Source organism: Patiria miniata, unplaced genomic scaffold (assembly GCF_015706575.1).
Source record: "Patiria miniata isolate m_02_andy unplaced genomic scaffold, ASM1570657v1 HiC_scaffold_5, whole genome shotgun sequence".
Lineage (NCBI taxonomy): Eukaryota > Metazoa > Echinodermata > Asteroidea > Valvatida > Asterinidae > Patiria > Patiria miniata.
Window position 1 is genome coordinate 7585666 of NW_024037072.1, and position 27500 is coordinate 7613165.

Genomic DNA, 27500 nt, shown 5'->3' on the forward strand with positions numbered 1-27500 from the left:
CTTCTTCAACCCTACCAAATCCTCCCGAACCTTGGATTCTTGTGAATCTAAACATTTAAGTTGTGACATCTTGTAGAAGGGTACAGGTGGACGGTCAACACTAGAAGGGGCATGCAGCATAGTGACACATTACGGTATCTATATTGCAGTGAAGAGAGTTTGGTACAAAGGAAGACCACATAATTAACTAGTTTTATAGTTTATGCCTAGCTATGACCACATTCGAAATACTTTAATACAACTACACTGGCCGTAATACATGTGTTTATGGGAAGTGACTTCGCCCACTACTTCCATTTTACATGCATGTGTATAATTGCTAGACATGGCCTAAGTAAGACTGACACATGATATAAGAAGGCCCTGCTTCTTCTTCTGCATCTCAAGGCCTTGGATTCTGTGATAACTGATTCGTAATTGTGACCAAATGAAAAATAAAATGTTATAGGAATTTTGGTAAGAATCTTCATGAATCCTGAATATAAACAGACACATTCTTGGTGCTTTACAACATAACTGGAATATCAATCCCCATGTTTAATAAAGTAAGGCTGTATCCAAAATTGGACATCCAGAGATACAATGTAAGGTCAACGAGAGCTACAGTCACTGGCTGATCAAGGGGGTGCGGAGGGGGCATCCCCCCCCCCTACAAATAATGAATGGTTATGAGTGCATTGGTAAGAATAATTTCATGTGGTGACAGATCGAATGTTCCATTCCATGAGGCAAAACCGAGTGGAATGGAATATTTCATCTGTCACCAAATGAAATTATTCTTTCCACTGCACGAATGTGAAACATTCATTATTTGTTTTATACAACACCTGAATAAATCCTTGTCATCTGATTGATCATAGCTGTTAAGAGTGTGCCTGTGTAATGGAACTTCCATTTACCGTGAAATGGAACTTCTATTTTTGACATGCGGCCACGCTGTGCATTGGAACAAATAATTCAATGAAACAAGATCAACGACCCGCCAATCAGATTACAGGAATTTATTCAGGCGTTGTATAATATACATGTACATGTACAAAACATGAATGGTTATGAGTGCAATGGTAAGAATAATTTCATGAGGTGACAGATCGAATGTTCACCTCGTGGAATGGAATATTCTATCTGTCACTGAATGAAATGATTCTTTCTATTGCACGAATGTGAAACATTCATTATTTGTTTTATACAACACCTGAATAAATCCTCGTCATCTGAACGGTTACTTTGTAAACTGGTACTATACATGTAAGTGTATGAGAGTTATCAGAGCTGTGTCAAAGTGTGACCAAGCAATGGAAGTTCTATTTACCGTGGAATAGAACTTCGATTTCTGCGGTGCACCTGCAATGCTGAATTGGGATGAATAATTTAACGACACGACTGCATTTATTCAGGCGTTGTTTAGAGACTTTTATAGGTTTAAAGGTCTTACTGTGAGGCCTGCTGATTGAATTTGGAGATAAAAGTTGTTCAGTGTTTGTAAGATATTCTACCCACAACCAGGGTCAATTGTATGAATTGGCATGGGTGGATTTTAAGACCCTGGGAATTGGCAATCTAGTCACATCCTAAAGAGTCTTTGACATGAAATATTTGGAGATAGCTTTCTTTTTCCAACACAATTTGGACAAGTAAATTAACTCTTCCCTTCCAAACACAATGACTTTTACTTCCATTATTTTTCTCAAACTGGGAGCTTAATAAAAACGACTCCCCCTTCCCCCGCGATTGAGAGAAAAAATTGTCAACGCCCATGCAAGACCAAAATGACTCCCCAAACATGAAAGTTAAAGCGCATAGAAATTCATGCCCACACACACGGACCAAACACTATCCATGCAAGCGAAACTATTAAAAACCGGCCCAACTAATTCCAAACGGAAGAGGAAAATTTGACGGTTAGTGGGGACTACGTCCGCTGTCATTATTGCTAGCGATACATGTACGTGCGAGGATGTGTCTGATTTCCCCCCCTGAGAAATACCCAAATGTGTTCACTGGTCACTGGCAACGAGGCATGAAGAACGTTGGACGTTGCTGCAGAGACAAGGAAAAGATTGGGATTTTGTTTGAACAACGAACCAGCAAAATATATTAAGTTCAGAAACACACATTTCACTCAACAATTCTCAACAATTGTAACTGTTTTTCCAATTGCTAACACTCTATTTTGAACTTACAGTGTATAAAGTAAAGTACAATCTCAACATTTCTTTGCTCAATAAAGATAGTAGTCTGCTTTCATTTCATAAATAAATACATGCAAAGCATCTTGAAACCCAACTCCAAAACTGATTTTATTTTTTTATCCAAACCACAGACCGACTAGAGTCAATATTTTGTCAATAACTTGAGGATTGCCTAGTGATGTTCGCAAGAAATACTTTGAATGACTTTTAATAAACCAAACTGAGCAAAGGCCTGACTAGCTATTAAAAATAATAAGATAGGAATTAAGATTTCTACAGAGTTCTACGATGATTTGAGATTTAAGGAAAGAACTCAGTTGACTTGAGAAAAGGCCAGTTACAGCTTTAAGTTAATGGAGACTTGAGATTTAAGTTTGAGCTGTGTGATAAACCACTGAACTGCATGTACTGTGAAAGTTTACTTGTATCATGGCCTCCATGCTTGGATAATCTAATTTTAAGATGAAGTTAAAGGAGCACAGAGCTCACAGCCTGAGTGAATGAAACAAAAAAAGTTCATTCCCAATAACCCCTTTGTTTACAAGTTCACACACCACACCATGTGCGTCCAATTGTGGGGTCGTACGGTCACACCTAGCCATATGTCGCCTGTTATTAACCTCACCAGCAAAACAATAAGAAGCATTTAATCAGCAACAGCCTAAGCCAGGCAAAACTGAATCTCCCTCAAAACCTTTACATTCACCAGGAAAAAAAGGAACGAAAGGGGGAAAAAAGAGTAACAATTCACAGATGGCGACAGGAGACTGAAGGAAGGGTTGCTCACATCATAAGTGACTGTGCAGTTTCTACTGATTAGTGGCCAGCCTTAAGTCTACCTCTTAGTACACCAGAAATTATCTCTTCCTTTGACAAGCCCAAAATCCTAAAAATAATTCAGGTTTTTAATTTTTTTTTGGGAGGGAAGGAGGTTGTGGCAAGCTTCAGAGATGAGAGACTTTCTGACATCCTACGCAAGTTACAAAGAAGACTAGTGGATTAGGATGCAGTAAGGTACATGTATGTGCAGTGTAAAAGTATAAACAAAAGAGGAACACGCATACTGGAATTTGTATCCCTGTGGAGACATTCCTTTGTTCTCGTGTACTAAAGTTTTCGCGTTTGAAAGTGTAGTTTTTATTTTAACCAGAATCAAATTCCTTGGCTGAAATTTGGACTTAATATCCCTTTTCTAAAACTCTTCCATTTGCAACAAATCAACATAGCTTGGAAATTCCTACTTTTTGAGTAAAATCCATATCTATTTCGTGAAAACCATGTGGAGATGTATTCATCTATAGAAATTGCCCTGTGGAGACGTATACAATATTTTGTTCCCTATTGTACACACGTCTCCAGAGGGCACAGTGTATCAGATCAATAGGGGGTCCACGATTGAAGGTATTTACATAGGTGTGTGTGTTGGGGGGGGGGGGCAGGGGTTAACTTTTGAGACAACCAACATTTATTTTACAAAATGCATGTGTGCTCAAATATAATGACATCCCTCTTCCACCCTGAATCAGCATTTTTTTTATAATTTCAAATCACAAAACTTTGTGATAAATGAGAACCTGTACCAATTGCTTCTATATCTTTAGCACCTGTATAACATACCGTACACCCATGTACAGTGTATTTTTCCCCCTAAAGAATACATAAAACCATAAAAGAGCTTGGGGCTTGGGGAGTTTCGGGGAGGGGGAGGGGGAGGGGGGTACAGGGAGCAATAGGCTGGGCCGTTTTGGGACCTTTCAGGGACAAATAGGTATATGGCTCAAATTGGACTATCCAATGTACAATCTCAAAATTTCAAAAATTGAGAAGAAAACAGAAAAGTTATGTTATAGGATTGAAAGGTCTGGCTCTCTTAACATGTACTGTGTACATACATAGATGTAACTGTAGTGACATCGTTAAAGACAAAAAAAAGTCAGCTTCACTGAAATGGCAAGTATATTTCCAGAAGGAAATGATTACATGAGCACTACAAATCCCATCCTTACCATATGTGCCAATGGATGTCACATCAAGCTTAAATGCATTACCATCAACGTAAGTGACATCTTGTCAGTAGTCCCAACAAGACCATTGAAGCATTTAAACAGAAACAGGTGTGACAACAGCAAATTCTCCTGTCAATGTCACCATGGGGAGGCGTTCATGTGCCCCTTGTTCCAAGGATGCGTCTCTCAACAATGAAGTACCCGGTGTCTTTAGTGGCATCAAACCAAGTTAAACCATCAGAATAATAAATCGTCAGCTGCCACCCACAGGATTATCTTCTTGACAGAAATCAATTAAGGCACCTGTCACACTGAATGTGCATCAATGATGACAACAGCAGTGAACAAGCAACACCTTAAAACAATACCCACTATATAATATACATCAACAATTTCTTGGACTGATGCGTGTTTAATATCTCTCAATCCTTTTGCAATTATTCTGTTTTGACTTCATGCAGGTGGGCCCAATTTTCAGGAGCCAGATCCAGGAAAAACAAAACCCGTTTCGATAATAAAAACAGGCTGCCTGCCAAAATGTCATTGTGGCGCGTGCCGCATGCAACCAGTTTCCAGTAATTTCACTTGGCATATTAAATTTCCAGGCAACTATTTTCTGCTTGACAGCTGCGTGAAATTTGGCGTCTGTCTGTTTTAAGTTGGCAAACCAAAGGCAACTTTTTCTTTGTGAAAACGTGAAAGCAATTCACGAGTTCAAGACATGAACCACTTTTGTTTTTATCTTCAATGCACTGTTAACGTAAAGATGGGCTCTCCATGTTTCCACAAAAATAATTTTTTTCTCCTTACAAATTTTCTGCAATCATCTGGAAAAAAAGGCTTTTACTGTGGGTTGCTCTTGCGCACAAACAGATCTGCCCTGCCATAAACTGGTTCCCAGTCCCTAGTCCCTACATCATTGATTTGGATAGGATAGGGGGCGGGAACCAGTCTACCTAGCAAGAACTGAAGTATTGTTGGTTATGATTATTCCATGACAAAATGTAAATGTCTCGATCAAAACTAAATAACTTTTGTAATGCCAGAAATACAGCAATTTAAAAAGACAACAACAAATTTTTCAAAAGTGAAGCAAATTTCAGGAGGTGTTTCTGTTACAGCTTCCTTTCAGATGGGCAAAGTCAACTAAGGGAATAAGATATGTTGTGTCAAGATTGACAAAACTGTGAGGTCTAAAACAGCCAAGACATTGGAGATTAAAGAACTCCCAGGTGGTCACATCACAAATAAGAGCTTTCTGTACTCCTTTAAAATTTATTTTACTGATGCCCTGGAAGAAACGAGGTATTCCAGAAAAACAACAGGGAAACATTTCTACGGTGAGTAGAATTCAACTGATCTAATTTCCTGGAGCCCGGCCCGTACCTGGGCATTAGATTACACACAGTTGCACATAACGACAACCAGAAGTGAAACGAGCCGAGAGGAAACATTAATGTGCGGTAAGGGTGGGCCCGCGTGAGTTAGATAGAGGAACATGCTGGTCTCGTGCAGAAGCAAGATCTAGGGGGACCCTTTGAGGTCTCTTGGGGTAGATACATTTCGTTTGAAGATGAAAATTCAGAACATGCAGCAGAGGGTTTTTTTGGGGCAGATGCGAGCAATCAAACTTTCCCCAAAGTGGATTTGACCAAATAAACCAACAATTCATCAAATTTCACCTCGCAACTGAACAAGGACTTTTAATCTTCAGTGTCCTAACAGGGGATGGGGTGCTATTATTTTTGTACCGTCAATGGAACTTTTGTACATTTTCTGTAGTTCATTAACTCCCTAGGCATTTTTTTTGCTATGATGCAACCTCAATCCAGCAAAATCCTCCAATATTTCTTAAATGTGGTCCTTGGCAGGGTGACCACTGCCTCAATCCTGCAAAATCCTCCAGCAATCACTGTCAATATGTTGAGGCAGAGCCAGGAACATCCTGGAGCAGTGCAGAAGATTTCAAGTCTTGGCCTGAATTTATGCACGGATGGGCATAAATAACACAAGGCCTGGCCCAAGACCTCCACACAGTGCATCTTCCAAAATCAGCAGCACATTTTTGCAATAATCCTCAATCCCACAAAATCCTCCATTTTGCAAAAAAGATTTTGGAGGATTTGGGAAGGTTAGGGTAAGGTTAAATGACCTTCAAAAAGTTCCACTAATTAAAGTGGACTGAAATATGTAAGATGTATGATGTGTCCAATCAAACCAACTGAAATTTTCCTTCTAATGTTTATTTTTTGTACATGTGTATGTATGTAAATTTTTAGTCTGTATATTTTTACCTTATAATTTTTAACTTATAATTTGTTTGTAATTGTCAGAAAGACTGGCAATAAATGATGCCCTATGCCTTCAAAGCCTTCCTCCATGATTACAAGTACTTCAGAAAGTCCCCCCCCCCCAAAAAAAAATGACCGAAATCACTACATGGATACCATTTGGTACCATACACCAAGGATGAATCGCCTATCTTTTCTTGATGACAACCAGACAGTGACCATAAATAATCCGCCATGACACTAACTCATTAAAGCAATCTTCTGACCATCGCATATTTCCCCTTGCAGGAAACGGTCAAACACACACGCCTTAAAATGATATCGCACATACAGTAGCTGCATCTAAACTCCGACTGTTTTCTTAATTATTAAGGCATACAGGGGACCTTTCATCAACGCCACAAATTGAAAGTGCGGGATGAAGTGAGAAGTAATGGGCCGCTGACGGACTAACAATGTCATGCCCAAAACCCTTTTGAGAATCAAACCAGTACTTACCAAGGATAAACTTAAGATTCCAAGCCTACACCCCCCCCCCACAAAGAACCAAACATAACTCAAAAGCAGTGTTAACTTTGCAAGCACAGACATTACTCATTGCAAATTTTCACGGCAGAAACCTTCCCAGGTTCTTCCGGAATCCATTGATAAGATTTTAGGGCCTTCCCTGAGTGACTGGGTTGTAAATGTGCTCCTCCCAAGACAAAGCTCCCTGAGGACACTGCTTAAGAGACACTCCCAAACACTGACTGAGAAACCATTAAATAATTATACCAAAAAAAAGGGGAAGCTGGCGATGGTCAAGATATTTTTCAATTGAAACTGACATGCTGCCAAGTATGACTTTTTCACTGGACCATTTCTTGTCCAGAGCAACTGCATGGGCAAAATTAAGTTAATTTTTGTCTTGTTCACGATACATACAACTTGGGAACACAAATGAAATAGCCATTCTCTACAGCAACTGTTCCACATGTAAAAATGCACAGCCGACTCCTGAAAGTAGTCAGACAATATCACTAAACTATTTAAACGGTTTTTCAGTCTGCCCCCGATAACGCTGTGACCATGATGGGCATAAAAGTATCTGCACTAGGAGCAACGTTTATATATGCTGATATGACACTGTTTGAGAGAGGAAGTGGTAAGAAATTACTCCTCCCAAGTTGAGTAGTGCTTCCCTGGTATTACAGAGCAGCTGGGCAATAGTAGGTGTACCTGCGTGGCACATGCAGCATAGTACACAAATAAAATTGGTTTGAGGGTGGATAGTCGATGGGTACTAGTTTGTTAAAGAGGTTGTGGAATGCTCGAAGACATTTCCGTCATTTTTCGGGTATATGTAGCCTAAGGTGTGATGAAATAAAAACGACTATTGTGTCTGTCATGAAATGAATACAAAAGGTACTTTTGAGAGCTGTTTTTCAGGTCCTGTTTCGACCCGAACGTGCAATTTGTGTAAAAGTCGTCGTTGGGGGCAGCAAACAAAACATAGTAAATTGTGACGTAATAAACAGGACTCGTTTATACTACGCTGCATCGGGAGTCCTGTTTATTACGTCACGATTTACTATGTTTTGTTTGCTGCCCCCAACGACGACTTTTACACAAATTGCACGTTCGGATTGAAACAGGACCTGAAAAACAGCTCTCAAAAGTACCTTTTGTACTCATTTCATGACAGACACAATAGTCGTTTTTATTTCATCACACCTTAGGCTACATATACCCGAAAAATGACGGAAATGTCTTCGAGCATTCCACAACCTCTTTAACTTCCAATGCCGAGGGGAAAAAACATTGACTATCCACCCGTAATAAACCATTAAATTTGTAATACTATTCCTCATACAAGTTCAGTTGAAATTACAATTACGGCACCACTAAGCTTGGGAAAACACTGTTAAACATTTACGTGTGGCGCCATCTTTTCGTTTGCAGCTAGTGCGATGTTCACGCGTGTGTGCTACACTCATGCGATAGTTCCACGATTCATCATCTCTACCTTTTGTTCTAAGCTTACCTTGGACTCCAGTGCATGACATTCACTCAGTAGGTTGCTGTTCTCCCGTTCCAAGTTGCTGATGTGGGTTTGGCACTTCCTCAGATCATTCTGAAACAAAACCAGTATTGTTTGGAAGATACTATCGCCTGAAATTATGGAATGCTTGTCTCTCATTTTTCAAAGCTTGGTAGAAGTTGTTACTAGGGAATCATACCACCTGCTTTAGCTACATGTAATGCATCCAGGATATTGGCTACTGTGGTTTTTCTTATTCAATAAGGGACTCGAACCTAAGACAAAGTGATAAAACTGCAAGGGGTGTTAGCCTATGCCTTACTGAGGTCTTTAACTTCACAATGTGTTCCTGAAACAAAGAACACCATCCTGAGTGTCACTGATAAGCATTAGGAGTTGCATCCTATAGCCCATACTTTCCATGTCTTTACCATCTTACTATGTTCCTCCTTAAACACAGGGACTCAAACCCAAGACAGCGATTAGAATGCAAGGTGTACTTCACACACTACATTTGTAGCTTATCCCACTACATTGTAAGTTACAGTAATTGACTAAGGTTCAAGTTTAACCCTTGTCAAAATCCCTACCTCCCATGTCTGAAAAGATTCAAGACTAACACACAATGGTAAGAATACAAGGGGTACCACCTACACAAGTCAAGCCCATGGGCTCCGTGCGCCACCAAGAGAGGGCACCTTACCACTTTGAGAGCCCCATGGACAGGAAACAATATTTGTGCATACTGGTTCATCCGCTCAAGTAAGTTTATTCTAAATGTGCACAAAGCCATAACGTCTTCCATAAGCGTCAGGCGTCGTTGGCAATGTGAATGTCTCTCCCGATGGTCTCCCCCAACTGTCCCTTTCTTGCCGGGGAGGGGATACTTGTACACGGAGCCCATACCTTCAATGTCTGTACCGTGCTCCTCAGAGATGGGGACTCATATACCGGAGACACTTATAAATGAAAGGAGCTGGACCCCTAGTTTAGTCTGAACCAATGTCTGAACTGCGCCACTGTGTTTCTCAAAACTGGGACTCAAACCAACAAGAATGCAAGCGGTAAAACCCACATAAGCCTCGCCCATACATGTATCTTCTATGTCTGAATTGTGCCACTGTGTTCCTCAAAACTGGGATTCGAATCGAAGATGCAAGGATTAGAATGCACGGGGTACCACACGCACAAATCTAGCCCATACCTCCAATGTCTGAACCGTGCCACTGTGCTCCTCTTTGAGCTGCTCCATCTTGGTCTTGTACTCCATGACACTGTTCAGCATCCCTTGCATCTTGGTCAGGTCCTCCTGGAGGGCCTCCAGCCTGGACTTGTAGGTCTCACCTTCCAGGAGGGCCTCCTTGAGACGTTTCTCAGCATCCAGTCGTGATTGTCGCTCTTCGGCCAAGTCTCTCATGATGGCGTCTCGTTGCTGCAAGGACAGAGAACAAAAAAATCAGTTGTAGATATTGTAATCATTATTTATCTCTGGAAATGAAACTGAGGATGCCTCAAAAGCATCGCGATACTGCAGCTCACAAGCTTTAAGAAACCTGTAGAGAGAAGACAATGTAGAAATGTTCAGTTTATATCCTGGGGAACCCGCAAAATCAGGCAGGGACTGAAAACCCAATCCACATGGGGACCAGGACAGGAATCGAACCCAAGCCAGAGAGGTGGAAGGCGAGGAAAGATCCACTGCGCCAACCTGACTCTCTACTTAATTCTCTATAGAGGTGTATCTTCATTATAATGTCTTCACCCTAATCATCCCAGACCTTTCAATATCCATCAGCAAGTTTGGGAAGATTTTGTAGGATTGAGGAAGGTAGAGCCAAGCCACATTTTATAACATATTGATGCATGAAAACAAAAGCTGGGCTTCTGGTGGATTGTGGTGGATCCAAGAAGGTTTCTTGGTAAAAAAAAAAAAAAAACTAAAAAAAACTGGGATTTATGAAAACTGTAAGTCTAATGAAATTAAAATGGACTATGGAACATTTACATCAAGACATTCACGTGTAACCAAATTTCAACAACAAATCTCAAAGAGGAGTTGCTTTCATTAAAGCATTGCGATTTGATTTCTACGACTAAATCTGTTTGTAATTTCTGTCTTTTAATAGGCAAAGAAAATATGACTCAGGGGGGTTGGAACTCGACACCTCTGGACATCCGGTTGAAATCCAGAGCAACAGCCTCCGTCAGTGTCTGCATGTTTAAACAATTACTCTCAATATATCTATCATTAAGGCTTTATCACTGACAGCAGGTCAGTTTGGAGATTTTTTTTAAAATAACTGGAAGATCTGTCACAATTTAAAACAATTTAGAGGCCATGTATGTTGTAGCAACTCCAGATAAAATTGCCGTCCGACAAAGTTTCCTTCAGCTGGAAATAGAATACATTCTTCCCCCTCATTTGTCGCTTTTCTCAAGATCTGATCACGGGGTATGAATCTACTTCAAACTATCCTTCAACTCGACGGCAAGTGAGATTCTTAATTTCCTCCGCAACCAAAGCAAATATTCTGCTTTTACTGGATTTCCTGTTTCCACTTGTCAAAGAAAACAAGGACAGCACAGCTGAAGTCTGGAAAGATTAAGGCATCAAACAAAACATGCCAGGATTTGAGTGTAAAGATGAAAACTCAGTGGAAATGTGACCATCTGTTTCTGATGCTCAGACCAGTGACAAGACAGATGCTCTGACCAAAGATGGCATCTGCTGATGGATTGGCTTACAGTCCGAGGGATGGAGTATCTGTCATAAAAAAAAATTGCAGATGAGACCTTGCGTCCAAGCAAGGCCAAAAACCTCATCGATTAATTATTGTATATTTTACTGTCCTCTCCCTACTTTGGAAAGACTTCAAAATGGGTTTCTCGGAGCTCTCGCTCAAGAAGATGAAAGGGCCGCCTCCAGCAAGGCCAAAGTGGACAGACACCTCTAAACGCGATAAATTTTTCACACGGCCATTTTACTTTCCGGCTGGTTCAATTTTTTAAAAGCATCTTCGAATGGCTCAAGGTAAGATTTATGTAAGTGTCGGTCCAGGCTGGACAGTGCGGCAAGGTTGTTTGCGATTGTTTCATCCTTTGCAGTCAGTGGAGAAGTGAACCTGTCAAATCCTATCTTATCTATACTCTAACAAATACAGTGACGAGCCATTTATTATTAAATTTTGGGGTGTTGGTCCGTTTTTCATTTTATAAGATGCCAAACCTTTTTCCATAATTAAAGCTATCGGTGTAATGCCTGACTGCATGATTCATTATTTGTGTTCTTTTTTTCTGGTGATGAAACCAAGGATTCCTAGAAAGTGCCCCAGGCACTGCAGCTCGAAAAGCTTGAAAAAAACTTGTAGTGAGGAGACAATGAGAAAAAATTACAGTTTAGAGGTGGGAGGAAAACCCACATTCTGGGAAAAACCCACAGAATCAGGTAGGACTGAAAACCCAATCCACATGTGGTCTGGGCAGGAATCAAGCCCGGGCCACAGTGGTGGAAGCGAGGAAAGTTACCACTGCCCCAACATGACTCCCTTTCACTCTGGATTCATTTAGAAGTTTCTGCTTAATTTGCTCAAGTAAATACACAAAACAATCCAGTATCCCAAATGAAAAGCTTTCCTCAAAATATATTCTCCACTTCTGCTAAAGTATTCTGAGCATTCCCTAAACTGTACTCCCAGGAGTACATTTCCAGCGATTTTGTAACACATGGCACATGTTCAAAATTTATGTTTAAGGAATCAAGCGACCGATTTCTAAATTCATCATTATGTTTTTTATCATCTAAGAGTCACTTTTTGTAGACTTAAAAAATCTCGAACAAGATCGGTTATCATCAACTCAATAGCTTTTATACACTACATGTACAGGGTGTCCCAAAAAAAATGCTCCACTCTCTTTTTTTCCAAAATTCAAGAAAACCAGAATGCATAAATGTTCTTATCATGCATGGTAAGAATGCTATGTGTCTTGGTTGTTATCTACCAAAAAATCAGATCATACTATCAATCCACTGGGGACAGAAATGCTTAAATATGAACTCGCCTCCATTTGCCAACTGCGCTGGGGACTCAAATCACCAATTTTAAAATGTCGATTTTTGTCAAGTGTGCTTTTCAAAAATTCTACTTGGTATCTATTATGAAAGACCAGTCATCAGTTGTTGTCAAGCAAACAAGAGAAAACCAACCAACCATGGCATTGTTCATTTATTGGACTTTGACTAAAAATACCTATTTGTAAATCAACCACAGGCAATAATTGTTCACCTGTGGCTGGGTGCTACAATTCAGTGTGGGGTTCCCTCAAATCAGGTGGCAAAATGTTCTGGTCTGAAAAGAACCAGTCAAGCAAATCGGCACTGCCCACACATAGGTTGTTACGTGTATTTGATTTACAAATAGGTATTTTTAGTCAAAGTCCAATAAATGAACAATGCCATGGTTGGTTGGTTTTCTCTTGTTTGCTTGACAACAACTGATGACTGGTCTTCCATAATAGAAACCAAGTAGAATTTTTGAAAAGCACACTTGACAAAAATCGCCATTTTAAAATTGGTGATTTGAGTCCCCAGCGCAGTTGGCAAATGGAGGCGAGTTCATATTTAAGCATTTCTGTCCCTAGTGGATTGATAGTATGATCTGATTTTTTGGTAGATAACAACCAAGACACATAGCATTCTTACCATGCATGATAAGAAAATTTATGCCTTCTGGTTTTCTTGAATTTTGGGGAAAAAGAGAGTGGAGCATTTTTTGGGGGACACCCTGTATAAGTACTAGTACCGGTCAAAAAACTACAGCTTTAGTGGTATCAAGTCTTGAAATCTTAAATCTTGATCCCAAAATTCGTCTTCAATTTACACAAATTTCTTCACTACAAATCCTCAGAGGTAAACTCTGTAATAATACAAACATCTAACAAGCGTAATTCTTACCTCTGCATACGTAATATCCATCGTTTCCAGTTCTATCCTTCAATCCAAATCACAGAAAGCTCCCGTTTCTCACAAAATCTAAACCCAAACTCCTACTTCCCCCCTTCCCAATCCAACAAGACCACGTCGTGCTACCCCCCTGGCATCCTCGGTGACTGACTGAACCAGCAATTTGAGGGGTTGGGATTAAAGTAAGGCTTGGAGTCAGCCGGCTCTGGTCATGGACAGGGCAGTGCAACAGGATGAGAGTCACTCATCATAACCGAGTAAGGCAAGTTATAAGAGGGTCCAGTCACAGCCATTTCCTGCACTGTAAATCCCCCCTCCCCCTCCCCCCTCCCCCTCTGTCTCACCGCATGGTCGCCGTCCCTTTGACACCAAACTGGGGGTTTGTTTTTCCTTACTGGTGGGTTGATTCCGCCGCCTTTAAGCCCCTCTCGGAAGGATAGAGGGATCAGTCCAATTAACTAGATATGGTTACTCTGGATTCTAATTGAATATTGTAAACACGCAACCAACGGTTTTCAATGACAGGTGTAGAACTACAAGATAAATAATTTAGATTAGGCAAAGTTGTCACTTAATTTTATATCTTTCATAGAGCACGATATGGAAATTAACTAGCACAAGTTACTCATACATTGTACAATATGTACTACAAAAAAATTACCGCCCAAAAAAGGAATAAACTGGGGGGAATATTTACAAAAGCACATTCAATTCCATGGTTCACTTTAATTTATAGAAGAAAAAACTGCTGTTATCTGACATACTAGTGACAGTTGCTGAAACGTTCAGTACTTCAGGTTCAGGTGAAGATTTTCAACTGAGATTAAGCATACAGTTGGGTCTTCTGTGTCCCCACTGATCCAGGTAGCGTAAAAACAATAACCCTCCTCCCATGTGGGAATTCCAAAATTTGGTCTTTTGACTACAGAAAGGGAAATTGAGAACCAGAAGCACTAACATCCTTCTTAATGAGTGGGTCACTGCCACTTCCTCTACGAATTAGCTCAAACCGTTGAGGTACTGTTCAGGGGGAAACTTGTCGCCTAATTTGATAGTTCCTATCTGTTACCCTACTCGCAAGGGGTCAGAAACTTTCAACAGCCGAAAGGTTTTCAGAGAGGGGGGGGGGGGGTCATCTCTGCGAACGGAGACACAATACTTTAAAAATAGTTGTTGTCAGGGCTCGGTATGGGAAGAGTGAGACAGCTGGTTTTCTCACTCGATTCTAGATTGGTTAGTTCCCTCCGAGTTCATCCGAGTAGGAAACAACTCTTGCAAGAAATGGATTGCCGACAACAGCTGCACACGGTCGTCACCAACAAAAAATGTTGCAGGAATTGTGTGTGAAAGCGGGTTCATACTACACATGCATTTTAGTGCAAAGCGAACTCGTTGGGGTCACGGCAAACGTAACAATGAAACTTTAACAAGTGACGTTATTAAATTTGCTTGAGGTTTGATCTGGCCTTAAAAAGGAGAGATTCACAACTTAATCATTAACCCTATAACCTTCCCAAATCTGCCAAAATCCACTTTGCAAATTGGAGATTTTGCAGGGTTGAAGCTATGGCAAAAATTTTCCATAGCCATGGCTGAATTTGGAGGAAGCACTGTGTCAAGGTCTTGAGCCGGACCTTGTGTTCTTTTTGCTCAGCCATGCATACATTTAGGCCTAGATTATACTTAAATCTTCCGCACTGCTCCAGGATGTCACTGGCTCTGCCTCAACATATTGACAGTGATTGCTGGAGGATTTTTGCAGGATTGAGACAGTGGTCACCCCTCCAAGGACACATTCAGGAAATAACAGAGGTTTTTGCAGGATTGAGGCTGTATTCATTTTTTTTACATGGAGGCAGTTTGAGGATTTTGCAGGATTGAGGTTGCATCCTGGCAAAAATGCCGAGGGAGTTGGGGTTAAAGTTGTGTCCGTGTGCATGACATTACTTAATTCTCAACTGTCTCTCTCTCTCTGACCAGAGGAGATGGCGCCATCATGGATTGACACTTGGGAATAACATCCAAAAAGTAAATTTTATTATAAATGCGTGGTAACCTTTATGGGGTGTGACCAGTGTAGTGAGCTACAGAACCATAATGAAAACAATTCATGACCAATGGAATAGACTTTTGAGGCAGGGCGGAATTTTATATTACAAAATTATCTGCTATAAACAGACCCAAACCAACTGCAGTCTTTATACCAATCTGGCATTATTCTCGACCAAAACCTCCTTTTGGATTTTGGAAGAGATGTGAGCAGGATGTTTAATAGGGTTCACTTATTTTAGAAGCACTTGTATCCATTAGTACCTAAGACAGTTTACCCATTCCTATTGGTCGAGAGCCCGTCATGTGGGTGGTTTTAAATGGTTGACAAAACACCGACTGGCTGGTTTTAAACACTTTTCCGGTGTCACATGAAATTTTGATTCTTTTGAAATCTGGTTCCTTTACCCTTTTATTGGTTGAACATTCACAATCTTCACTTATGCATGCACATACTACCAATGAGTTTGTATTTCATAGAGTCCTAAATTCACACTACACCGGCACTGCCGCGTTCTGCTTTGACTTTTTGAACGAAAGGTATAATTTATGAATGGGAATAAATATGTGCTTGGCTGGTATTAACCAAGTATGATTAAAACCAGCTGGGGGCCTGGTCGCTGATAATGTCCCTCTCCTTTGGGCCATTATCAACATCCAGACCCCCAGCCGGTTTTCTAATATACTTGTTTAAACCTGGCCAAGCACATATTTATTCAGTTCTAAAAGAATATCACTCTTGTTATTGAACTTGAATTTCTTGATGAATCAGGCACCAGACTACAACCCCCAACCAAAACACCCCCAAGAGATCAAAACAAATCAAGTAGACCGTGAATGCCCTGAGCCAGAGCCGCTTCCTGAAACCACCACTGAACCATATCCAACAACAATCAAGACAATGGAGAAGAATGCCCTAAGTCATAGCCGCTTCCTTAAAACCCTAAAAACCAGCCCTTTAACAACAGGTCACAACATTGAGACATTGATGGAGATGCCAATGACTAATCTGATCCTTACAAGTAGGAGGAGGATCTCTTCATTTCCTCATCTTCCCCTGCTTCCTCAAGATGTTCCTTCCCCAATTCACAAGACAAGAAAACTCCTTAAAACCAAGAAGACCCTTAATCTTCGTTACCAACAGAGGGCGCTGTAAAATGATTGCTACAACTGGTGGCAAATTGAGCCCTACGGTACCTCCCTTGGGGAGCACACCTGTAAATCAACTCCCATAGACCTCAGTGATAATTACGCGTATTTCCAAAAATCATTAGAAATACTCGCAACTCTCCCAGGTGTTTGAGACACGTAACATCAAATTAAAGCTTATTTCATCGTCTTTAATTTTCTGTTCAACCTTTGGGTGGTAATCCGATGACTTTTGGGAGAAAAACTTGAAAGGGCCAAGAATAAATGAGAGCAAAGGTCTTTTTATAAACAGGTTAGGCAAAGCATAGTGTGTCCAAATGTTAAAGTCAGATACAAGTCCAACCCCGACATTTAAAAAAAACAGTCAACTTCACTTACCTGATTGTTGTCTGATTTGGTCTTGCTGAGCTCTCGTTGAAGCCGAGCCACTGTCAACTTCTCCCTGCAAGTCAAAAAGGAAAGAAGGGAAACTGAATGAAAATGTTGCTGGCACAAATGACGAACAACCTGCAGTCTGACAGTTGATATGCATCAAAGCAAAATCTGGAATCCATAGGCAAAGCTAGGAAACACAAAGGCATTCCATGTACCATGTTAGTCATGTCTACTTACATGTTATTACATGCACATGTACATGTAGGTGTACATGACCACACCCTCAAATGACACCATTTCTGAGATAATTCCAAAATGAAAATGAATCATAACTGCTGCAACTGCTTTCTGGCTGGATTGACCATTCAAAAGAATTACGACGGCCTCACGTTGCGATCTTAGCAAGGTCTTCTTCAGAGGCAAAAATTTCAAAACCACAAACAAGGAAACAAATGTAGCGGAGCTCCCTCGTAAACAGTCTAGAAACTGAACAGCGCGGTAAGAAACTGATGTCTGCTCAGTACTAGGAAGGGTTTGCCAAACTTGCATGGCACAAAAACCTCTGTAAACACATAAACCTCCCTTTCACAACCAAGTTCTTGGGTCTTTAAGGGGAAATTGTAAAACCTTTTTGTGCCGTTCAAAGGCACAATCTACCATCTTTAGTTTCCATTGAGCCACTTCACAAAAGAACGGTTTTCCATTCTCACAAGCGCCAGCCATCCCCAGAGACCAGCTGGTAAAGAGTTTGGGGATTAATTAATGCCTGGTAACAGTACAGTGATTGACAGGTGAACAATGGGCTATTAGAAGGCAGTCCATGTGGTTATGGTCATGGGGACAAAAAGGGCGTCAATTTAACAAACAAAATGGCTGAGAAGTGCAAGGCAACCTCCCTAAGAGGTTATGTGATAGTATAAACACCGATAATGGACTCTGTGGACTCCATTTTTGTCCTTTCTGATGATGAAAGCAGAGGGTTCTCAAAAGTGCATAGCCACTGTTTAATGATAGCTTGGAAACCCGGGGAACGTAGAGGTAGAAGACAATGAAGAAATGTTTTAGTTTTTGAGGGGGAAGAAACCCGTTAAAGGTAATATGCACCATTTGCAAACATTAGGAAAAAAAATAATACCAAACTATTAAGAAATCTCGTACTTGACTGTAAGTGAATAATAGTCTCAAGTATTCTGTGATACCATTGCACCTAGTGTGCTGTCATTTTCAAGGAAAAGTGGAATTTTTGAATCCATTTCCAACGATGGTCGGCCGACCATCGTTGGAAAAAAAAACCTGACCTTTTTTTCAAATACTGCCCTCAATTCACCACATTAAATTAGTCCACATTTTGTTACACATCCGTTAGGTGCAAGCCAGCTAGTCTGGTTCCTGACCTGACAATTCCCTGACATCCACAAATTGCGCCACTGCATCTGAAAACCACAGAATCAGATAGAAGCTAAAAACAATGACGATGCCAGTTTAGCACCAACACAATTTTCCTCTTTTTTGGGGGGGGGGGGGGGGGGTCGATAAAATGTTACTTCTGTAATAGCAGAACACTTCTGAATGTGGGAGGGGGACACGGTATTAATCTATCATTTCTGGGAATCAAAAAATCCTGGAGGGGTCAGAATCATAATTTTTCAGAAAACGTTCAGTCAAACCCTGCGCATGTACTAACACTGCAGTGTTTCTGTTGACAACCGAAGGCATATTATGTACATGTACATCCGAGGCATATTACATCCGTCAGTTGGCCAATATTCCCCCACTGCCATACTTAAGATACTGCTCCACGACCCAACATCTCCAATAATTAACCAGATACTTCACACGGCATTGTTCTGTGAAATCCCCCGGGGCCAATAATTAACATCAATGGTGCTAATTAACAGCTTCCGAACGTGACTAATCCGCAGGCTGAAAACCAGATATTGATTCCGGGATCATTGACGAGGATTAAATCCGGGTAGATGTAACGATTGTCCGTGCCTCTACTCCTCCCTGTGTTTAGACCACTTCAAAAGGAATTGACCGGTGCTTTCAGCAATTGACGTACATTGTACCGTACATCTGCTCGGGTAACATGGTTTGAACTGTTTTGCTTCAAGCTGCAGCTGATGCAAATAACAGACAAACAAATTGACACCCCTTTCCAAATTTGGTGTAGCCCGATGAGGGAACCAGTATGAAGTGGCCTTCACTGGTTCTCAAGAGTAGGCCACACAGCACCCCCTACAGTTTCTGCACGGTGTAATTGCAGTAAAGTAGCCTGCTTAAGGACACAGATTCCGAGGTCCTAAGGCAGAATTTCAACAATACACCTGAGGGCTGCATACTGACCGGAACATCGAGTTTATACCTCTGGTTCTTTTCAGAACCATTCTCTTAGTTGAGAAATTATTCGCATATGGTGTTTCCGCAAACCTTTCATTATTTAGTATCTCCACCATGCAAAGCCTCAAATCTTACTTGGCTGCAGTTATGTTCTTCATGTACAATGAAGATTGCTTGATGAAAGACATTTACATGTAAAGTAACTTGAATTACTGCTTGTACATGTATTTAAGTAGTTTTATGGCAGATAATGAACAACTGTTGACTGCTGTGATGTGGGATATGCCGCTTTTAACACCCGAGGGGGGCATAGCATGTACCTGAGGCAAACTATGCACCCCGAGGGGGTTAAAAGCGGCATATCCCATATCACAGCGGTCAACAATTATTTTGTTATATCGTGCCAATAAGTCAAAATGGTAAATGGTTGTAACTTACTAGTACTATGCAGGAAATAAATGAAATCAGTGCGGTGTAACCCTTGATACGTGTAACTGCAGGCTTTTCTGTCGGCCATGAGACTGAGCGGTTGTGCATCGCATGCAGTTCTCAGTCATGCGCTACGCGCATTCTATTATGAGGTTAATGTATTTTTACAGACTGGACATGTGGCCGTTCTCGACCAATGAATTTACAGTACCCAAGCACACCATGCCTTTTTTATAAATTAAGAGCAATGTACTTGCAACCATGTCTGGAAATGAACACGATTTGAACCAAACGTGTGAAGTACACGTCCAACTCTGACTTCAATGTGCCCAGACTACTTGAAAATGACAGATGATGAAACGGATTCCATATCTTCCAATCTTGCACTTAAAATCTGTCACTCTAAATTAAAACCTCAAGTACCTCAGTCATCACAAGGATGCGGCTTGCTGCTTCAAAATTGATTTGTGGCTATCAGTAACATTATTTATACTTTGCAGTATACATTTTCATGCGCATGTAGGTCCTGTGTTGTTTGTATAAATTAAATTAAAATTTATAAAAGTAAAAACTTTGCCAATCTGACGAAATTGGCTATATTATTTTTATCGTGTTGATGAAGCACCTAGCTGACTGCATAAAAACCTGACTATTGGGGTCCTACTAAAATGCTTCAACAAGCGTCAACAGCGGCAGCGGTCGTCAACCCAGCGTCAACAAATTTTGTATAGTTTTTGAACATCAGAAGTAGCTTTATATGATAGAAATAGCGAAAAAGAACATCTGCAGCATATAAATTAAAGATAAAATTAGTTTAAAAGCTGGTTGTTTTGGGGGTTTTTTTCAACGCGAAAAGTACGACTTATTCGGCAATTTAGTATTGGCCGCAATCTTGTTTTGATCTCGGTCAACAAGAACAAGTTTGCGGCCAACACTAAACCGACAAATTCGTCGTAGTTTTTGCGTTGAAAAAAACCCCCAACTTTTTAACTATTTTAAGTTTAATTGATATGCTGAAGATGTTCTTTTTCGCTATTTCTACCATATAAAGCCACTTCTGATGTTAAAAGACCTATACAAAATTTGTTGACGCTGGGTTGATGACTGCTGCAGCTGTCGAAACTTGTTGACGCATTTTAGTAGGACCGGACTTCTGTAGCCACTGTCATTTTTAATTCTGATTGCCACTTGTTTATTTCTAGACAACTTGTCTCTTGGGACTACCTGTCCATTACGGCCACCTATCTATTGTGGCCACTTAAGCAGGTACAGTACTTCATAATACATGTATAGTAAAACCTGGAAAAATATGTCACATACACTCTCTTTATTCAGGAGGCACAACAATGTTACACAAACATTAGAATAGACTCCAAACACCCATCGGCCCATTCACTTTACCTCAGTGTACTGTTGGCATTTATCCTACACAATACAAAGCTCATTGCAATTTCTCCCCCTGGATCGACCACCCACATAAATTTCCAAATGAGCCTGTCAACTTACTGCCACTCCAAAACAACCAGAAGAGCTCAAATGAACTTCATATTAATCCCGCACATCAACATCTGATATGACAGTACAACAGCTGCAAACATAGAAAAGAACATCCACTTTCAAACACTTACACACGAACCACTCGGCCGGCTGATAGACTCCACTATATTTAAGTGAATCTCCAATCTCAGTTTTGGCGCCTCTGATGCGATAACAACTCTCTCATCTTGAAGATGTTTTCCATCGATGCCATTAAAATCCAAACGTAGAACGGAAAAATGCTACTCGAAAGAACGGAAAAATGCTACTCGTAGAACGGAAAAATGCTTTGCTCACTTGTTCCGTCAAAACACAGCTCCTTGCAGTTTTATTTGCTGATTCATTGCCTCTTACTAGCTTCCGTGCTGCATTTTCTCCACCGTCACTCAAAGAGATTTAAGGACAAAGTGAACTGTGCAGTTTCAGCAGTGTAGCCGTAGTCCCCTCCATTATTGTGTTAAGTGATGCAGCTGACTGGACAACTCCACAACAAAACACTGAAGACAAGATGCCTCACACTGACAATGTGCCAACAAATCCATGACCTAAATGTAGCTTTTAGACTTGGAATCAGTCATCCTCAAAGCACATGCACAGTGAATAAGCCATCTATCGCCATGTCCACAACAGGCTTCCAGAGCTATGGCTATATGTCTACAGAAGTATAAATAGATCCTACAATGACATGCCTTATCAGCCTGATGAGGCAATTCTATGGTCTAGCAGGGCCTTTGTAAAATCTGATAGAGAACAATGGCAGAAGCCTGCAGTAGCTTCAGCCTGGCTGTAAGTGAGTTAGTCATGCCTGGGTAAGCTTGAAGGAGATGGGCTGAACCTCGGGGATGGGATTAGTCTGGCAATCTGGAGACACTGAATAGGACAATGAGAGGTGGTTTTGCCACCCATGAGAGTAGGGTCTGGATATCAGGGCTCACTGTAGACAATTTTTGAGGGGTTTTCAAAATCTTGCCTGTATCTCAGCCTCAGGAGACTTTAGGTCCCCATCACAGGGGACTCTGGGTCCATATTTTAGTTCAGAAAAGTCATATCCTTTAACTTAAAGCCTTCTCTATGATTTGGCCATTAAAGGCTTGTGAATGATTATGCACCCAGCAATGATGCTGGATGAAGCCTAGGTTTCCAAAAAACCCTAGCATTGTCAAATGCTGCTGACTTTCTCCATCAATAGAGCAGCAATGTATACAAACCACAGAGCCTAGCTGTCCCAAATGTACCAAATATTCAAATATTCGATCATCAACTGAATATTCAAATATCTTTTTGCCCGTTTGAATATTCAAAAGAAAAAAAATGAGCACACAGGACTGTGATTTTATTCGTAAAGTTGCGTTTTCTATTTTCAGATGCCACTTATTTGTCGACAGTAACTTTTTTGTTGATGCCTATTTATTGGTCCCATTCTTTTTTTAGCTGGGTAAAGTCCCTTGACAGTCATGCAGTATGTGAACGTACTGCAAAACAACTCCAGTGGCCCATAATAGCCATCACCGCATGCACATTTTTTACCGGCGTGCTTTGTATGCAATTTTCGACCAGCAATGAAGGTAGCTGCAGCTGGCGTGTGTAAAACTTGATCGGCGAGTTTCGAATATCTGAATATTGGGTCAAGTGCAGTTTCAAATAATCAAATACTAAATTATTCAAAAATGGGCAATTGGAACAGAGTCATTTCTGATTGTTACAAAGGTTTATTTCTTTTTCACCCCAATGACTTGATAAAGGATGATTTTATTGATACAAGTTATAGAACCTATTGCCTACCATTAGAGTTACCCGAAATATTAAATAATACAACTTAAAAGAGCTGAATCCTTCTCTCGAGACCTCCAAGAAAGATTCCACTTTGATTGAAACATCATCTCACTTTCAAAATCTATGTAACTTGTGTGAAAAGTCATTGGGCATGTAAGACTGATTATTGGCAAGGTACCGACATTGTAAACGTCAACAAGAACGGTAACCAAGACTAAACAAAAAGGGTAAAAATTGTAATGATAATGATGGTGACTTGCTGTGTTTTTTCTACCATCACATTAAAAAAACGAATTCATGTGATTGCCTGCAAAACAAATGATGAGTGATTGTGAAAAAAAATGATGTCCAATAAACAGATACACTTCAATTCATTGAGGAAAAAAACGGCATGTACATGTGCCTTTTAAAAAAAATTTACAGAATCCGAATAAGAAAATTTGTCAATTTCTTTCCAGAAAGCTCACATTTCAAAGTAAACAATTAGTCACTGATGCTGGAAATGTCATTGTGCATCTATGTATTCATCATTACCAGTCATAAGATATTTAAGGACTGGAGAAACCCTCATTTTCAGCCCCTGCCAAGTTTTAATTGGACCGATGCTGTCAATCACAGACTGCAGGATTCAGCAGGAGAGAAAAGCTAAGCTGTCTGACGATTTAAATTGGATAAGGGTCGCTGATCGCAAAAAATCCCTGTAAGGGGATTTTTAGTCAAAAAATCAAAGAAAATAGCGATCCAATTATTCGGAGGCTGTGGAGTTTTTTTCTAAACAAGCAGAATTTATCCATTTATCAAATTGGATGTATATTTATGTAGTGTTTACTTTTTGTGAAAAGCAAATTCTGGATATTTGGTCGAAGACAAATGTTAATGATGAATGAAATTTTCAAATAAATCAGAAGAGCCCTGAAAAAAATAATAAACAAATTGTCTTTCAATGTTAAATCTCTTTTGTTTGAAATGTAAGACTGAAGAAGACAATTTGTGCATGATTGAGATGATAATTCCAATCATAATGGTGTAATGTTTCTTGAGAGGTAAACATGAAGAGGCTCAACTAATGGTCCAAAATAAGATATTTTCTACCCATTTATTGTATTTGTAAAAAAACAAATTGGAAGTGCTCTTTCAAGGTTTGTATTGCGATGCATTCAAAATTAATGAAGAAATATGAGACTCTGCAAGTGACTTATATGACAGCTCAACATTGATTGGGTAGTCTATGATTGTCTGCATCCAATTCCATCCTCTGCAGGTACATGAATGCATTCCTGGGACGATAATCAAGCCAATAGAAATGAGTTATTCCTATCTCAACTAACCAATGCAGTAACTGGCATCCAATTTGCAGGGGAGGGGGGGGGGAGATGGGGCACAGTCACAAGATACCACAAGTCAATCACAAGTCCTGTGACAAAGGCAATCCTTTGTCATTGTTCATCTCTTGTTACTTCTGTCCTAACTTGCGATTGACTCGATTACAACTCTAGGGGAATTAGTGGGGCACTCTGGTACCCTCAGTTTTTGTAGGGGGCACTCAATGCGTTTTTAACCATGAAAACCTCATTTGGTGTTCCCCGAATTCTGAGAGGAGGGGGCACATGCCTTGACCGGGTGGGCCCGTGCTCCACCCCCCACGCCACTGCCACCAACTAAAGGCACCTGTCAAAATGCAAAATCTTGGTGCCATTTGAATATTCCAATCCTGCACAGTCCAGATAAAGTTTTCGAAACTCGGAGAACAGGAAACAAGCCAGCCTGGTTCAATATGTACTAAATGAAATTCGTCATGCCATGAGCAGGGTACGCTTGTCACCACCAAGAGGCTGGCTTGAGGCATTTATGTCAAAACCCCTCAGGCACAGTGTTGTTAATCTCGATCTTCCAATGGTTAATCCTCTTCAGACTGATATCTGTCATTAAACCAGCTGACTTTTCACTGATATGCATACACAGGGTGTCTGGGGAGCAGACCGGGTTAATCCCCTCGTATACCTTGGGGAGGTGAAGTACTGTGGGACTTGGAGATAAATCGATAATTGATGGTAATTTGTAGGGCACTGAGACAAAAAAAGGTCACGGTGGTCGACTAAATTTCTAGCTCATGCAAAACCCAAAATTGCAAGATCTGCTTCTCGTCAATTCCTTTCTCTGTCGGTTGTTTTTTACAAGGTATCGGTACATGTATGTGAGGAGTAAACAAAAATACATCTAATATCAACCTGATCAAGTCAAATTAAGAAATTATCATCTGAACAAATGCAAAAAGAGAGGACAAACAAAATGCACCCAATTTTCAAATAATTAATATAGAAAATTATTTTTTAATAGATCATTTTTTTAACCATCAAACCCTATTTAAAGGGAATATACAACATTTGCAAACATCGAAAAATAAAACTACCAAGTTTTTACGAAATACCTTACTAGGATGTTGGTAAATGACAGTCTCAAGCATCTTGTAAAATTATGGCACCTGGTGTGAAGTCATTTTCAAGAAAATGGTATTTTTGTAAATATTTCCAACCGTGGTCGGCCGACCACCGTTGGAAAAACCTAACTATTTTTCAACTACTGCTCCAAATTTACTATTTTTTCAGTTCAAATTTTGTTTGCTATTGGTTACATGTTCATGAACGGGTGCAGGCCAGCTAGACTGGTTCCCTTGACTTACAATTTTCCATCATCTATAAATTGATCCATTTTATCTTTTGTGGAGTCAGGGAACCAGACTAATTGAAACTTTTTGTTTTTCTTGGTTTTTCCAACCTTTTCGAACACAAAACTTAAAAAATGTCAGTGTAACAATATTTGATCTATTATACTAACCTCTCAAAATAGTTAATTTCTGAAAATTACAGCAAAAGCCAATGATGTACATTCCCTTTAATAAAGCCACAATATACTGTCCAGTGAATGATTAGATTGGTAGATTTCATTGAATACACCTTTAGCTTCAAATTACAAAACTAGACGGGGAAATGTGGTAAAGTATCTTGCCTGAGAACACAAGCACAGGTATTCATCACCACAGGCAAAACCAAAAATACACAATCTCAACAGCCAAGAGTTTGAACAAAGGATGTCAGTTAAAATGTACACATACCCCTTAATTGTAAAGCCACTGCACAATCTCAGACGTTCCCACCACCACTATATTCTCTTCAAGGGCCAACTTCACGGACTGCTTAGCATGGAAATGAACTAAGCGCAGAAAATATCTGCTTAGCAAGAGAACCGGTTACCAACCAAAACAGGATATGGTGTGCAATGCCTGTGACGGTTCTCCGCTGTTTTGGAGCCAATTCCACCAAAAATCAGCTGAGCAACATTTCCTACATTGACCACAGTCCGCTGAACACCATACTTGCGTAAGCTATTATGCACAGTACTTGCGTAAGCCTTTCATCATCTTCAAGTCCGATCTTGACTGATAAAATCTTTTAAAGATTTTCAACTTCCTCCATCAAGGTTCACCTGATTCGCACTAATTGTTTCATCCTACCTCACCCAGACTTTCAAATAGCCTCTGTTCCACATAACCACCCAAGACCGTACCACCGAAGACCGTAAGATGTATGCTCCTCCACGTCCGTTAACCCATCCCTTGTTTTTTTTCCTGTTATGATTAATCTCAATATTTGCTTAATTCCCAATAACAAAGACGACTCCCACGTTAAACAGACACCTCCATTGCAAGAGATGGATTTGATTAGTCAGAAAAGGAAAACAAAACCGACACAGGTTGGGCTGATCTTTAGTGGATGCACGTTTTCCCATCACTCAACGTCAAGTCACTCACCATGAGTACAGCACAGGCCGAGAAAGGTAACTTCAGGTCACTGGACACACAGGGCGCAGCGCCGCCCGAGCAATGCCAAAGATTGATTGCGCCGCTACGAGACGGCGCTAGGGACAGAAACTTTTCGGAGATGATTGATCGCCGGCTAAAGATTCGCTTCCAGAGAGTCAATTATTCATAACCGGAGCACTTCCTGGCCGTAACACAATGCCTCCAATCTATGCATAATTTAATTTGTACATTTTCAATATCACAGGAATTCTTACTTGCTTCAACGTTTTGTTTACTTTGAAATTTCTTAATATTTGGTAAGTGGTGGAGTGCGCTTCAACGTCCCATATTCCAGAGCACATCTGAGTATTTAATTTCCTAAAAGCACTGAAATTGTAAAGAGTTTGTTTGGCAAATTATTTAAGTTATCTCCTGAGCACAAGAACTACCAAATTATTTGAAATACTTTACTTGACTGTTAATGAATAATAGTCTCAAGCATCCTGTGAAATTATGGCACCTAGTGTACTGTAGTTTTAAGAAAAGTGACAATTTTTTATCAATTTCCAACGATGGCCAGC

At 40.3% G+C, this 27500-nt stretch overlaps 1 protein-coding gene across 2 annotated transcripts in view; it reads right to left on the reverse strand.

Annotated features, from left to right (window-relative positions):
- LOC119740734 overlaps window positions 1-22413 on the reverse strand; it is a 65148-nt gene extending 42735 nt beyond the window's left edge. The window contains exons 1-4 of one of the 2 annotated variants that reach the window (XM_038216138.1): window positions 21645-22413; window positions 17046-17109; window positions 9714-9941; window positions 8513-8602 (exon numbers count right to left, since the gene is read on the reverse strand). In XM_038216138.1, the coding sequence (XP_038072066.1) occupies window positions 8513-8602; window positions 9714-9926 (303 nt within the window). In that variant the 5' untranslated portion in view covers window positions 9927-9941; window positions 17046-17109; window positions 21645-22413. Of the gene's footprint in view, window positions 1-8512; window positions 8603-9713; window positions 9942-17045; window positions 17110-21439 lie in introns of both variants that reach the window. The other variant, XM_038216137.1, reaches the window with a different exon arrangement.
- Between the last annotated feature and the right edge of the window lie 5087 nt (window positions 22414-27500).